Below are 14,788 nucleotides of genomic sequence, written 5' to 3' on the forward strand. Positions count from 1 at the left end.
ACTTCCTGGCTTGTGTAGCCACTAGGTAACAAAGCTCAACACTGCGCCCAGCATCCTGGAGCACTTCTGTTGTATTTTGTACGTGTTTTGAGTTTTTATGTGCTTCTGAGTTTTTACGTGTTTTGGAGTTTTTACGTGTTTTGCAGTTTTTACGTGCTTTGGAGTTTGTACATGCTTTGTCTCTAGGGGCCACCGTAAATATACTTTTATTTATTCACTCCACATAAAATGTAATAAATAAATCATATAATACAAAAACCAACTATTCACGGTTCAACTTTTAACTATTTAAATTTTCAGCTTTTTCCTTTGAAACACATTTAAAGTGAAACAACACAAAACACTGCAAATCACAACACAATTAAATATAAATTAAAATATGAAAACAAAAAGAACATGCATATTCTCTGTCATATGGGCCTGCATGAATAAACTTTCTGAATCCTTTATCATCTGCAACTGAAAATAGTTGTGCATGATTACTATACCTTTCTAATGTGACGTTGTTGTCCCTGGCTCTCTTTCTCTGTCTCTCCCTTATGGGCAGAAATCTGTGCCATCAGAAACTGAATTTGAATAAGTTAAATTTGAATTTGAATCGCTCAGGTTGAATCTGAATTGTAACTTGAATAAATGATTTTGAAAACTGAATTTGAATTAGTCTAATTTGAAATTGAATTTATGGTTTGAAAATGATCATCACTAAATTGAAATTGAATTTTATATTTTGAAAATGAATTGATTTGCTTTGAAACTGCATTTTATCCTTTAAAAATTCAGCTCTCGAATAATTTCAGTTTCACTTCTCACCATTCAGTTTCAGTTCCAAAATCCAGTTTTTTGGAACTTACATCCGGTTCCGGTTCAAGCGCAGATTAATAGAACTACGTTTTACTAGCGGACCGAAAGTGTTACTGACGGGAATCTACAGCGTCTTGAGCTGAATTAAGACTTCAGAAGTCATTCGTCATGTCGAATGACCAGCGGATAAACTCTCAGGTTGGTAATAAATGTATTACATGTATAAGAACAAGCGTCATGTTAACTAATGATAGCCGTACGGTAACTTTTATGCTTATTGTAGCTGCTAGCTAAAAACGCTAATTTAGCGTAGTTTGCCCTGAATTCAGCTTTGACAAACAAATATGATCGACTGTTTCTAGTAGAATTCCAAAGTTGTCATCGTGTACCCTCTCAGAGTGCCCCTCTGTATGCTTGCAGAGACCCCTACAGTAGGGAAACATGCAAAACGGTGCCCAAACCTTTGTATTTTAGCTTTATTTATGTCTTACACAGCATCCCAACTCTTTAGCTAACTTAATAACTTTAGCTAAAGTGAATAGTTAGTCTAATTCATTAGTGCAGCATTACTGGATCATCTCTGTTTGAAGTGATATAATATGATATATATATGATATAATATGATATACAACTACCACTGTGTTTAACTACCATAATAATTCTTAGGGTACTGAGTGCATGCTTAATTAGATTTTTTTTTTTTTTAAAAAAACATACTGCTCCATTACTATGTTAGAACTGAAACTGAATGGTGAGAAGTGAAACTGAAATTATTCGAGAGCTGAATTTTTAAAGGATAAAATGCAGTTTCAAAGCAAATCAATTCATTTTCAAAATATAAAATTCAATTTCAATTTAGTGATGATCATTTTCAAACCATAAATTCAATTTCAAATTAGACTAATTCAAATTCAGTTTTCAAAAGCATTTATTCAAGTTACAATTCAGATTCAATCTGAGCAATTCAAATTCAAATTTAACTTATTCAAATTCAGTTTCTGATGGCACATATTTCTGCCCATACTCCCTCCCCGCTCTGTTCCTGTGCAAATCTAACTACCGCCCCTCCCCCTTCTTCCCAGCGCAAAGCACAAGGCTGGCATGCAGAAAAAAAGTGTGAGGGAGAGGGTGAGAGAAGGGGGGAAAAAAACACAGCTAGCGATAAGGAGCTGTTTCGCGTCGTTCACGTCAAAGACCCGGCTCTAAGAGCCGTTTCGTTCGCGACCGACACATCACTAGTGTGTTAGCCCAACTATTAGCCTAAAAATCAGTATTATATGAATCATGAGATTAAAACACACTTAAGTTGCTCTCTCTTGGTTCATCATCCAAAATGGCCAAAGGCTGATGTCTGTTTATTCGTCCCTACTTATCGTTGGTGCAGTCTATTATTCATGTCAGACTTCTCTGTGGATTTCATTTTCTGCTAACATAGTAACTGCAACCTTTTGTTCATTGTACTCCTGTATTGTCAGACAAAGTGAGTGTTTAAAACACATAGCCTCAAGCTATTTCCCTGCAATCTCACACGCTTTATCACCTAAACAAAGCTAAACACAGGTCCAAATAAAGGGTCTGGGGGAGTTACATTTGTTACAGTTCTAAACTGCACCCTCTGATGAAGATTAGTCTCAAGAAAAGTTGGATATTGTTGAAAAAAAAACAACAACTCTCCATTTAAAATCTCTAATGCTGTGATGATCAATGGTATTGCTATAGATGATAAGAAAGTGGGAGAAATTACAGATTTTCTTAAAAGGTTTCGCTCCACTAATAGGATCATATTAGTAGATGAGCAAACCTCTAAACTGCATAGACAGGCAGTTGATATAGTAGTACCCATTCCATCCTCCCTAAACTTAAAAACCTAGCTAAGGTAATTGGCAGGGATTATGTTCTCAAGGACATTATGGCCCAAATCAGTGAGTCATCCACAAATCTTTTGCCTTCCACAGCCAAGTTACTACCTGATTTAACTGAGACCCACCCCACTAAATCCCGTGTTAGAGTTGACTCCCAGAAAGTACCACTTAAATCACTTGGTGAAGTTCAGATCGCTCCAGCAATACACGTGATCTCAGTCCATCAGAGTGAAGCATGTAGTGGAGGAACACATTGTAAAAAGGAAATACGGTACACTGCAGATTCAATCTTCGCAGAGGCTGCATCTGCAGGCTGCAAAATCCCTAAACTGAATCCTGAACCATACTTTAACATCTGGTGCTCCAGTGCTGAACTGATCAGCACTGATGTGGTCCTTCCATATCAAGCATCAGAGGTTGAGGAGAATTCTTAAAAACCTTTTATCTCCAGCAGTTGATGTATTAAAACATTTAAGCTTCAGTAGCTTACTTGCTATATTTCCACTTACCCAAATCTGATTATGGAAGGAGCCATTCAGCAATGGCTCCATTGACACAGTAACTACTGTTTTATATTCTGGAGCGCCACATGAAAGTAAGGAGAAGAAAGACAGGCTGCAGAGCTAGAGTGAAGTCTTGGGAAAACCTTCCATATCATATGTCATTACGAGAAATCTAAGATCTCTGTCCGATAAGATGGAAGAGCTAACAACATTAACCAGTCCGCACAAGACGTATTTCGCATCGTCACAGCAAAATCTCCAGTGTTAAATTAACACTGGAGAGTGTCTATATGGGTCCACACCTCTGAGTGTTAAATACAACACTGTTGAGTGTTAAATTAACACTTTTGACAGTGTTAGATGTTTAAAAGTAACCTAGTCAGTTTTGAAGATTAACAATGGCTAACACTGAGCAGTGCTGATTTTCTAACACTGGAATATTTCTAACATTTTGAGTTATTTTCCAGTGTTAGAAAATCAGCACTGCTCAGTGTTAGCCATTTTTAACACTCAACAGTGTTGTATTTAACACTCAGAGGTGTGGACCAATATAGACACTCTCTAGTGTTAATTTAACACTGGAGATTTTGCTGTGTTGTGCTTCTCAGAGAAGTGGGTGAATTAATTCGTTCTGGACTCAAAAAGCAAAGGAGACTGGCAAAAGGAAGGAATTTCTACTGGAATGCCACCTCGGGTCAGATTTTCATCTTGGAAGATGCTGACTGGTTGACAGGTGGGCAGCAATAAGGAAAGTGAAGGAAGTGACAGTTGATACTTTCATTGTTTTTAACACTCTTTTTCACTTCAGGTCTTTGTAAGTTATAACGCTCTTATCTGCAGCTGGCGATGGGCCAACAGCAGCACACGAAAGAGTGGCCCACAGACTCGCTGTACCAAATATTTTGAACACTGCCTCACTGTGGCAATACGGCTCTATGGAGGCAGGCAGGCCATCCCCAAGCTGCCAAAAACAGTGAATGTGCTAGACAAAGAGAAAGGAAGTGACACCTACAAGAGAAAATTGGAGGAGTGGCTTAAGGGAATAATGCAAGGACATTCTGGAGGGGTCTGAAAACAATCACCGGCCAAGACAAAGCCAGCAGAAGGTGCCCAGAATATGATGGAAGGTAGTGGGCTAACCAACAAAACTGAGTGTTTAAAACAATGAAAAGTGATCCGTGGTTTTCATGCTGTATTTTTTCTCTCTTCTTCTGTTCCTGGTAAACTCCACAGTTGCTTCGTTCCCTATTCTGACCCACTTGTCAACCAGTCAGCATCTGGCCCATGCATATGTCATCCATATCCAGTGACATGCAGCTGAGATTTGGGATGATTAATGGTCAATGAAAAATTGTTATCCAAACGGAAGTACGTGCAAAGACACAAATTTAAAATACAGTCACTTTAACGAAACAAACTGCACCATAATCTGGTTTATAGTTTTCAAAAGATGTGTACGTCTATGACATTTGCGCAATATTTCATCACTGTATGTGTATATACACATAGTGTGTATGTGCTAATGATAATGATAATGCTAGGTAAGTGAGCACTTTATGTGTATACAGTCTGTACAAAGACGTGGTTTGCAAGTTTAACTTGGACTTGTTGCTGATGTTGTGGGCAGAATACGTAGTCTTGATAAACCCAAAACATGATGGATCTGAATACTTGAGAAATTTATGATCACAAAGCATATGTGCCATAAGACAACTTATTGTAGAAACAATGGTAAAAGCATATGTGAATAAATTTGCTGAATAACCCTTTACAACTTTACATCAATAATCCTTGATGTTGAAAATAAAAGCCTCCATCAAGATTTTCACTTGATGCGATATTTAGATTGACATTTAGATTATGTTTAAAGTTGATTTGGTTAAACGTTTTCAAATGTCGTTCAATTATGTTCAAATGTTAAATTTCACATTGCTTTCTCTTGTCCTTAATGGAAAATGAAAAACATGCTGTAAAAATAAGACTTATTATTAAGCATCCAATTTCAACCTACCCCTGTATTCTTAAAGGTGTAAATTGGACTTCTGTACTATTAAGTTAAACATTTGCATTGATTAAATATGCTGATGTCATTGCTGAAAGACCCAGCGTACACAGAGGAGCTCAGGTGAGAGGCACATATTCATTTTTAATAGAATTACCTTTACCTATACTGTAACTTCATGAGTGCTGCAATGCTGCTTTGCTCTCCTTATACAGTTCCTACCTTCTCCTGCATTATAGGCGAGGATGGAACGAGTTCTGGTCTGTTTGCCCTCTGTGTTCTTTCCAGAGCAGGTGTGGGAGCAGAGAGACCAGGAGCTCCAGGGGCTCAAGGCACAGTCCTTAGGGCAAGGCACCTCGCAGATAAATGGCATAGGAAGGATGGCATCCTGGCAGAGTTGTCGATCCACATGTTCACCTGGGTGAATACAAAGAGAATTAAGGTACTGTGCCAAATTTAAAATGTGTTATAAAGTTAAAAGATAATAATAACATTCATTAAATTAAACAGGGCTAAGAAAGCAACATCAAATTTCCTTCAAAAAGTCACTTTAAAATAAAGGCTGTGAGTGTGAAATGTTGCTTTTCTTGGTGGGACTGCCAAAATGACTAAAGGGAAAATTGCACTTTCTAATGTGGTAACTAATGTAACTAATGACCAACATTGTAAATTCTTTTGCATCACAGTTTTATTGCCTTAAATTAAAAAACTGAAATAAACAGCAACAATAGATAATTTCTGGTGCCACTCCGAGCTGGCAGCCAGTATTAGTAGCTCCGGCCTGACCGAGTCCTTTTTTCTATTTGTTGTTTCGTGTTCTTGTTTTTATATTGTGGACTGTACTACTCCACATTCGACCTCCGAATTTTATGGACAATTGTGTTTTTTATCATATTTTTTACGGCATCTGTGTCCGGAGAGTGCGTGGAGGTGTTAGCCCTCGGGGTCTCCACTGTTCTGCCTACCGCCGAGCGAGCCAACATCCCCCGCGAGGTGAGGAGGAAGAGACGCGGCACTCGGGCGGGGATCAAGCATCGCAGTAAGGTTAGGAGGTACCGGCCAGTGATTCCATCGGGTATTATGGGGAAAGTGAGATCTCTCCCCAATAAAGTGGATGAACTGCCGGCTCTAACCCGACATCAGAGGAGCTACAGGGAGTGCAGCGTGATGTGCTTCACAGAGTCGTGACTAACCGCGCTAACTCCGGACTCACACGTAAACATTCCATCTGATCCGGGCCAACAGAACAACGGAGAGTGGTATGAAGAGAGGAGGGGGCCTGGCTGTGTTTGTGAACGATAGATGGTGTAACGCTGGGCATTTATCTATCAAAGAGATGCTAAGCTGACCTCCTATTTGGTCTCCCTAAAAGGTCCCTTCATAAACTCCAACTTCTTCAAAATTCTGCAGCTCAAGTCATAACTTGCACTCCGTTAAGAGCTCATATTACCCCAGTTCTTCAGCAGCTTCACTGGTTGCCCGTAGAAGCCAGGATAAATTTTAAAATCTTACTTGTGTATCCATAAATCTGCTCCTTCATATTTGTGTGACCTGCTCACTGTTTCCCGCCCTCTCAGATCATCATCTGCTATTCATCTTACTGTTCCATCCTCACGCCTTGTTGCTATGGGGAACAGAGCTTTCAGTCGCTCTGCTCCTCGGCTCTGGAACTCTCTTCCTCCAGCCATAAGAAATATTGACTCCCTTTCCATATTTAAGACACAGCTCAAAACACATCTGTTTAAACTGGCTTATTCGCTTTAATGCTGATTTTATCTGTTGTCAAGCTCTGTTTTGCCATTTTAACTTATTTTATATATTTTATGACTATTGCTCCTTTTATTAATTTTGTTCTTTGTAAGGTGACCAAATAAAATGTATTATTATGATTTATTATTATTAAGCTGCTAGCGGTTAGCATGAGATCGTACTATCTACCGCGAGAGTTTCCACACGTCATTATGATAGCTGTGCATGCCCCGCCCTCTGCTAACGCTGCAGCAGCCTGTGAGGTCCTGCACACTGTAACCAGCAGACTCCAAACACAGCACCCTTAGGCCCTTTTCCTGCTCTCTGGAGGCTTAAATCACATCTCCCTGTCGTCCACTCTCCCCACCTTCACCCAGTACGTCACCTGCCACACCAGAGACAATAAAACATTGGACTTATTGTATGCCAACACCAAGGAGGCATACAGCTCATCACCTCTCCCTCCCCTGGTTCATCTCCAGCCTGTGTATAATCAGGGGTGCACATAAGACCTGCAGGGACACCGGCCCTCGTGGACTGGGATTGGGGACCCCTGCCATAACAGAATAACACAACCAGATAAAGGACCGAGCAGACAAGGAATTTTACGAGCGGCAAATAGTTCATCTCATAGCATGAGTGTTTCTGCGGAGGGACTCGCCTGACCATAAGTCCCCCAATGGAAAGTGTGGTGGTGGGGTACGCCATGTCTCCCAACTGCCTGGTGCACATCACCACTCCTCACCTATAATTAGAGTTGGTGGGTTTAGCACACAGGCAGCAAGCCACCCACTTGTCACAGCGATTGCTAGCTACCTGCCTGAGACTGTGCTGTCCTTAAAGTGGAAGTGTGGGCCTTGTTGATGCCCATCGTCATTGTTGCAGCACTGGCAGTCCTACACCCAAGCCTTGTCGCTGCAGCAGCTCGGCACAAATGCCTTGACACTGCAACAGCAGCAGTCACCACCCAGCACATCATCAGTCTTTCCACCTGGATCAGTCAACATCGGGACCGCACCCAATTCCTATGGCTAGGACAAGGGCTGCCTGGATAAGCCAACACTGGGCCCAAGCCAGAGAGTGATTCCCTATCCACTAGAGATTGAACATGAGCAGAGACTAAGCACACTACATCCATTCCAGTTTCAAGGCTGAGGGCGGTCAGGCCCCAGCCTCAGCCTCCAGAGTTAGCCAGTATTGGCTGTGCAGGACACGAAGGCCTTCTTCTTCTGCTTGTCCATCCACCCTTTAATTCTACAGTTTTGACTTTTAAATGTGTTTTGTTCTACAGCAACTTGCTCTGTTTATACTATCTCTTTCTCTATGTGTGTGTTTAAAAGATTGTAATGCTATGTTCTAAAGCTGTAAGACTCCAGAGAACCACAGAGGAGAGTCATGGCAAAAGTGGCGAACTTTCCCTGGAATTGCCGGCCGATCAAATTTAGCCCAAGAGAGTAGCGATGACTCATTCAAGAGGTCACAAAAGACCACAGAACAACATCCAAAGGACTGCAAGCCTCACTTGCCTCAGTTAAGGTCAGTGTTCATAACTCCACCATAAGAAAGAGACTGGGCATCAACAGCCTGCATGGCGAGTTCCAAGACGAAAAACACTGCTGAGTAAAAAGAACAAAAAGGCTCGTCTCAGTTTTGCTAGAAAAGATCTTGACAATCCCTAAGTCTTTTGGGAAAATACTCTTTGGACTGATGAGACAAAAGTCAAACTTTTTGAAAGGTTCGTGTCCCGTTACATCTGGTGTAAAAGCAACACAGCATTTCAGAAACGGAGCATCATACCAACAGTAAAATATGGTGGTGATAATGTGATAGTCTGAGGCTGTTTCACTGCCTGGTACACTTTCTGTGGTAATGGAACCATAACTTCTACTGTCTATGGAAAGAGAATGTCCAGCCATGTGTTTGTGACTACAAGCTGAAGCACACTTGGGTTCTGATCCAAAACACACCTGCAAGTCCACCTCTGAATGGCTAAAGAAAAACAAAATGAAGACTCAGGAGTGACTTAGTCAAAGTCCTGACCTGAATCTGACTGAGATGCTCTGGGATGAGCGATTCATGCTCAACCCTCCAACATGGCTGAATTACACCAATTCTGCAAAGACGAGTGGGACAGAATTCATCCACAGCGCTGTAAAAGATTCATTGCCAGTTATTGCAAATCTTGACTGGAGTTGTTGCTGCTAAGGGTGGCCAAACCAGTTTTGGAGATAAAATATCTGTATTTCAGGTTCGGGACCATGCCTACAAACACACCCCTTCTGGTTCTTATCTGTAGGAGCTGCTATCAGTCCCCTCCGAGGCCTTCCCCAAACCAGAGCTCAATTCATGTTTAAGCCATTCACCTTTATCTACTAAAAACACTGTCAAACCTAAAACATACAGGACATGGGCCCAGGTAATGAAATTAGATTTAGGGGCAATCCCTTTTTCACACAGGGTCATGTCATCCCCTTAATAATAAACACCTTCTTTTAGAAACAGCATTTTGTATTTAACTAGTAACAAACAAAACCCGAAACCATAACTCACAGAACAACATGCAGGAAAAAACATAAGGAGGTGACATAGGGGATGAGGAGTGGAGAATGAAGCGCAGAGAGACACAGATATTCACCAAGTTACACAGACAGTGCAAGGACAAACAGAGGCAAACACACACTATAAATACACACCAGGTAATGAGGAAATGACACGCAGGGGTGGAGACAGCTGAAACTAATGGCATAACGAGACACAGACCTTCAAAGTAAAACAGGAAACTCACAAACTGTTTTGCACCACAAACTCCGGGACATGAACAGAGCACAGGGGAGAAGAACACAGGTAGGAACAATAAAACACTAAACACCAGAACCAAAACCAAAACCCGAAGAACTAAGAAAACAAGAATTAACCCGAAACATAAGATGCCACCGATAATAAACACAAAACACTGGGTCTAACAACCCAGGACCATGACACAGTTCGACTACAACAACAATAGACCACAAACTCAGAATCCCAAGATTCTGCCTCCTCAGGCAAGAAGCTGACGAGCATAAAATGCAAAACTGCAAAACTACCAGACTGAGAAGCAGCTTAATTCCAGAAGCTGTGAGACTTCTCAATGCATAAATGGAGAAAAACTGATATTGCAGCACCTTAACCACTACTGACACTTACTGACACCATCACTTTATCACTGCTGGTCATCAAGGCCTTTTGCTGCTAAAGTAGTTATACCTACATTCTATATCCAAACTCCATACTGGTACTCAGGTTGTTGCACTCTATTTATCGTATTATTTTATTACTTGTTATTCTGTTTTCTTAACCCCCCCCCCAAACTATTTATTTATTACTTTTGAAAAAAAAATTCTGTTTCTTCGTTATTCTCTTTCTTTTTTCTTTTCGCTCCGGGACCGTGTGTACATAATTTTGTTCACCTCATGTAAACATGTGATGCAAATGACAAGAAAGCTCCTTGAATCATTGAATCCTTATGTCTGTGTAAGTGAGAGGAAAATCCCTGAGGCAAAGTAGCTATACACTCACACTAGAACATGATGAAATTGGTCATAACAGCACAAACAATAGGGAAATCTACATTAAATACAGTAAATACAGTGTTGGGCAAGGAGCATATTGAGATTAACCAGGATAGAGGACAAGAATCTCTGCATCAGTCAAAGTGAAAAGACTGACCTACATCACACTGACTACAACCTAAAAAAATGATTCATTTACATCATCGATGTAGTGTGTCTCATTGCCAAACAATTCTAAACCACTGAGACTTTTACTTTAAACATATGCATTTCTAAAATGATGCTATCTTTTGATTGTGAAAAACACACAGAGATGTGAATGGGACGGCAGACTACGATAAAATCATCGATGGACTACTTAGAAATAAATAATCATCCTAAAAGGTGTAAGAAACATCCCAGCACAGGTGCCACACAGCCTCCTAAAGTATGATGTACATAACACATTATCACCCACCCTTAGGCGAGCTTTCACAGCAGCTTTAAAGGCACGTGCATCATGATGAGTGGATGTCTATCAACAAATTTATAAGTCACTGTCCAATTTTCCATTATCAAGATAAAATTCACTCATGCTCACATCTTACTCCTTATTGTGCTTCTATCTGTGTGACATGCCTAGTGTGAAATGTCAGTGCCAACTGAAAGACAACTGTGTGATAAAGCCAGTGCGAGTGGGACCGCAGGTCACCTGTCATCCATACCTGCACAGAGGGCAACAGGAAAACTCAGTGACAGTGGAGAAATGCCCCTGACTTTCCACTGGCACTGTTTCTGTGGTGATGGCACATAGTGTGCCAAAATTACATAAAGTATTTTTAAAGTAGACAATTTTAAGCATAATTGTCACGTGACTCTGTGTGAATTACACCTTCTGTAAACATTATCTTCTGTCTACTCAGAGAGACCTGACTACAGAAAATCATCAGTGTTTTGAGTTTTCTACAGTATGAAGATAGTACCCTGGGGATGTTTTGCTAGCAGAGTGATAGATAATTTATGGAAAGTGTCAAAACACCACAGTAGCTTTTGCTTGGAACCAAAACTTAAAGGCAATCTCCAAGCACTTCAGAGACCAGCTACTCCTAAACCTTGGACTAGGATAAATATGTTCACATATACTCACCGTCACTATTGACACACTGGACCTGAGGGATCTGGATTCCTGGTCCACACTTCTCCTCATTATCTGGGATACAGTCCTCCAGTTTAACCACCAGCCAGTCGTAGCAGCTCGGGTCTTCACATGGTATGGCCTCCACCAGGTGGGGGCAGTTTCCTGTCCCACCTGTTGGTTCATTGATGATTCTCCTCTTCCTCAATTTAAAGCCTTTGGGGGAACAACAGAAATCTAATGAGCTACATGATCTCAAACTAATAAACCATGGCTACCCCTGTGTGTAAGCTTGTGTACAACTGTAGCATATTTTTTCACCAGATGTTTTTTATTGAAATATTGCTTTTAACAGTCCATTGTTACATGTAGCACAAGTGACTGAGATCATGCTTTTGCTGGAGCAGCTCCAAAACTGTGGAACGGTCTCCCTTTAGAGATTTTTAGTTTTATTTTCGTTGTTTTTAGTTGATTCTATGCGGTTTTATCTTGTTTTTTTAATATAGGGCTGTTTTAATTTTTATGTATTGTGTGTTTTATTTATTTATATTTGCTGTTTTCTGTTATTCTATTGTTTTTGACCTATTCTCTGTACGGCACTTTTGTCCTGTGCCTGGTATTTTAAAGTGTTTTATAAATAAAATTGGATGGATTAGGAGTTAAATTAACAAAGATTCAAAGAACTTTGCATGATGAATAATGCAATGCATATATCCATCACACCCGCTACTTCCACAAAGCCACCAGCATTGTGGAAAACCCCTCACACACAAGCTTCAATCTGCTGCCTTCTGGCAGGTACCAGGCGCTCACTGCCAGACCGCGAAACAGTTTCTTCGCCCAAGCCGCCAGACTCCTGAACACACTGGACTAACACACACACACACACCTTCATATATCAAGTTACTTTCTGCACAACCTACTGTCATTGTTGCGCTTTTCTATTGCATGTTTGTGTCTGCGCTGTCTTGTGCCTGTATTGTTCTGTTTCTTTTGCAATTTTTGCACACTTGCAGTTTATGTAGTCCTGCATTGATTGTCTGTTATATGTTGCACATGACTAATGCCTGAAGAGAAAAATTAATTTGGGAAATTGTTTGATCGGCAAGAGTTGAGGTGGGGATTAGGGTTGTATAAACGAAGATGAGGACTGAATGCTATACTCTCAGTCATCACTGACTTGCTATCTGCAGAGTGTATCATGGATGCAATAACTGAAAGGCAGGAGTGAAGGCTATGTGATAGGTTATGAATCTTTGTTTTGACATGAAGATTTTGGCTCTGTTTATTTTTAATTTTGCATTATTCATTGTGTCCTAAAACCATTTCACATTTTGAAAAGGCAACTGTCATCTACTAAATTCAGTCAGCTGTGGCTAATTAACATTAATTAAGATGATAGCACTGCAGTTTTATCCAGGTCACATGTCTTATTCTTGAACACTGCTGACTGCATAAATTGAGGATACATAGCTTGGGACTTGGTCAAGGATGTCATAGGCTGTCTATATAGTAAAACATGATGGCAACCTCCCTCTTGTGGAATTCAGAAAGTGAAATGTGACATAGAAAACAAGTGCTCAGTTTGCTGTTGAACACTTACTTTGATATAAATCTGACACTTTTTTTTACTGTTTTGACACTGTACTGTACCCCGGTAGATTTTACTGGGAAAAGATGTGTGTGCAGTGAAGACTTTCAGTTTTAAAAGGTTTAACAAAATTCCTTAGATGCACTTTTATACATAGTCCCATATTTTCAGACGTCCAACATTCAAAACTGACTGAAAAGCAGTTTCTTTATTCAGTCATTTAGTCAGTCACAAATGACCTGAAGTTCAATTCAAGTGTTGAACTATTTAGTGGCTGTTCACTGGAAATGTCAACATGAGGTCCAAAGAGATCTTGATGCAAGTCATTCATGAAAAATTGAAATAAACCTATGAGAGAGATAGAAAATACTTTAGGAGTGGCCAAGTCAGCAATTTGATGTATTCTTTATCCAGCTCAGTGACATTGGAAGGACACAGGAGACGAATAAAGTGGCTGATCACAAAATACTTTCCTTGGTTAAGAACACTCTTAATGAGGTCATTTTTCAAATCTACAATCAAGACACACCTTTCTGAATGAAATGCCTTCATGAAGGAAAATCATTGGCTTTACAGTAAAATTTCGCACCCCTGGTAAAACCCAACAACAGGAACACAAGATTAGATGTTAAGAGAAAACAGTTCTGAAAAAAAATAGTTCTGAAAACAAACAAACCAAACAAAAATAAAAACATATGAAAACAAGATTAAATTGAATCACAAGAAGGAAGAGAAAAGCAAAGATAAGGAAAGGAACGCCTCATGATTCAAAAATTACCACATGGCATGGACATGTGAAACCAACTCACTAATGTTTATTGATGACTTGACTGCAAATTGAAGTTGCCAGATAATTTCTGAAGTGCACAGGTTATACTCAGGACGACAGCTGCAAAAAAGGTCTGACAAAGTATCTCAAGGGAGGGAATGGACTGACAGTGACACACGATAAAAGTAAATAAAGCCAGAAGGATCCATTTCAACAATTTCTAGTCATCCTTTTAATTTGATGTTCTTCATTAAGGCAGAGTCATGGTGGACACTGCTGTTCCAGGGATAACTAGAGATGAAGCAGTGACTGTGTCAACTCTACTGATGGACTAACATCCCCACGACAGCAGTCAGAGACCCATTCCAACTGTATGGCTTCTGTAATTGATTTTGACTTTATTGTCAACATCAAGTTTAACATTTGCAATACACAATCAAAAACACAGTAAAATACTACAGAATATGAAGGTAGAATGTTTTGTACATTGTAAATCTGGGTAAAAGTCAATGCACTGCAAATTTTGTTGGCTTATTTGTTTTATTGGGGCACAATAACAACCGTAGGGCAGATGAAGGGGTATGCAATTTTTAAAGGGAGATTTCAGGAAAGTAAACCCTACAGAACTCCTTTGATTAGTCACTTTATGACACAATATACTATTGTAACCCTAACAGTATCTCTTACCTTTCTTGGCTACCTGGTCTTGACAATTTTCATACGTGCAGGGTCCCCACGTGCGCCACGAAGATACCTCACAATCAACAGGACAGCTTATGTGGCAGAGTTGGGTGGTGTTTGGAGGAATACCCAGACAAAGCTTACTGTCCACTGGCCGCAGTGCTATAG

General features: G+C 40.2%; 1 protein-coding gene across 1 annotated transcript in view; it reads right to left on the bottom strand.

Annotated features, from left to right (window-relative positions):
* Positions 1-14,788, bottom strand: part of thsd7aa (thrombospondin, type I, domain containing 7Aa) — a 180,126-nt gene that overhangs the window by 83,523 nt on the left and 81,815 nt on the right. The window contains exons 5-7 of the mRNA XM_085445625.1: positions 14,627-14,782; positions 11,592-11,795; positions 5,391-5,585 (exon numbers count right to left, since the gene is read on the bottom strand). Of these exons, the coding sequence (XP_085301751.1) occupies positions 5,391-5,585; positions 11,592-11,795; positions 14,627-14,782 (555 nt within the window). The remainder of the gene's footprint in view (positions 1-5,390; positions 5,586-11,591; positions 11,796-14,626; positions 14,783-14,788) is intronic.

The sequence above is a fragment of the Copadichromis virginalis genome, linkage group LG22, assembly GCF_057382275.1.
Source record: "Copadichromis virginalis isolate Kocher_CV1m ecotype Utaka linkage group LG22, C_Virginalis_male_GT1.1, whole genome shotgun sequence".
Taxonomy (NCBI): Eukaryota; Metazoa; Chordata; class Actinopteri; order Cichliformes; family Cichlidae; genus Copadichromis; species Copadichromis virginalis.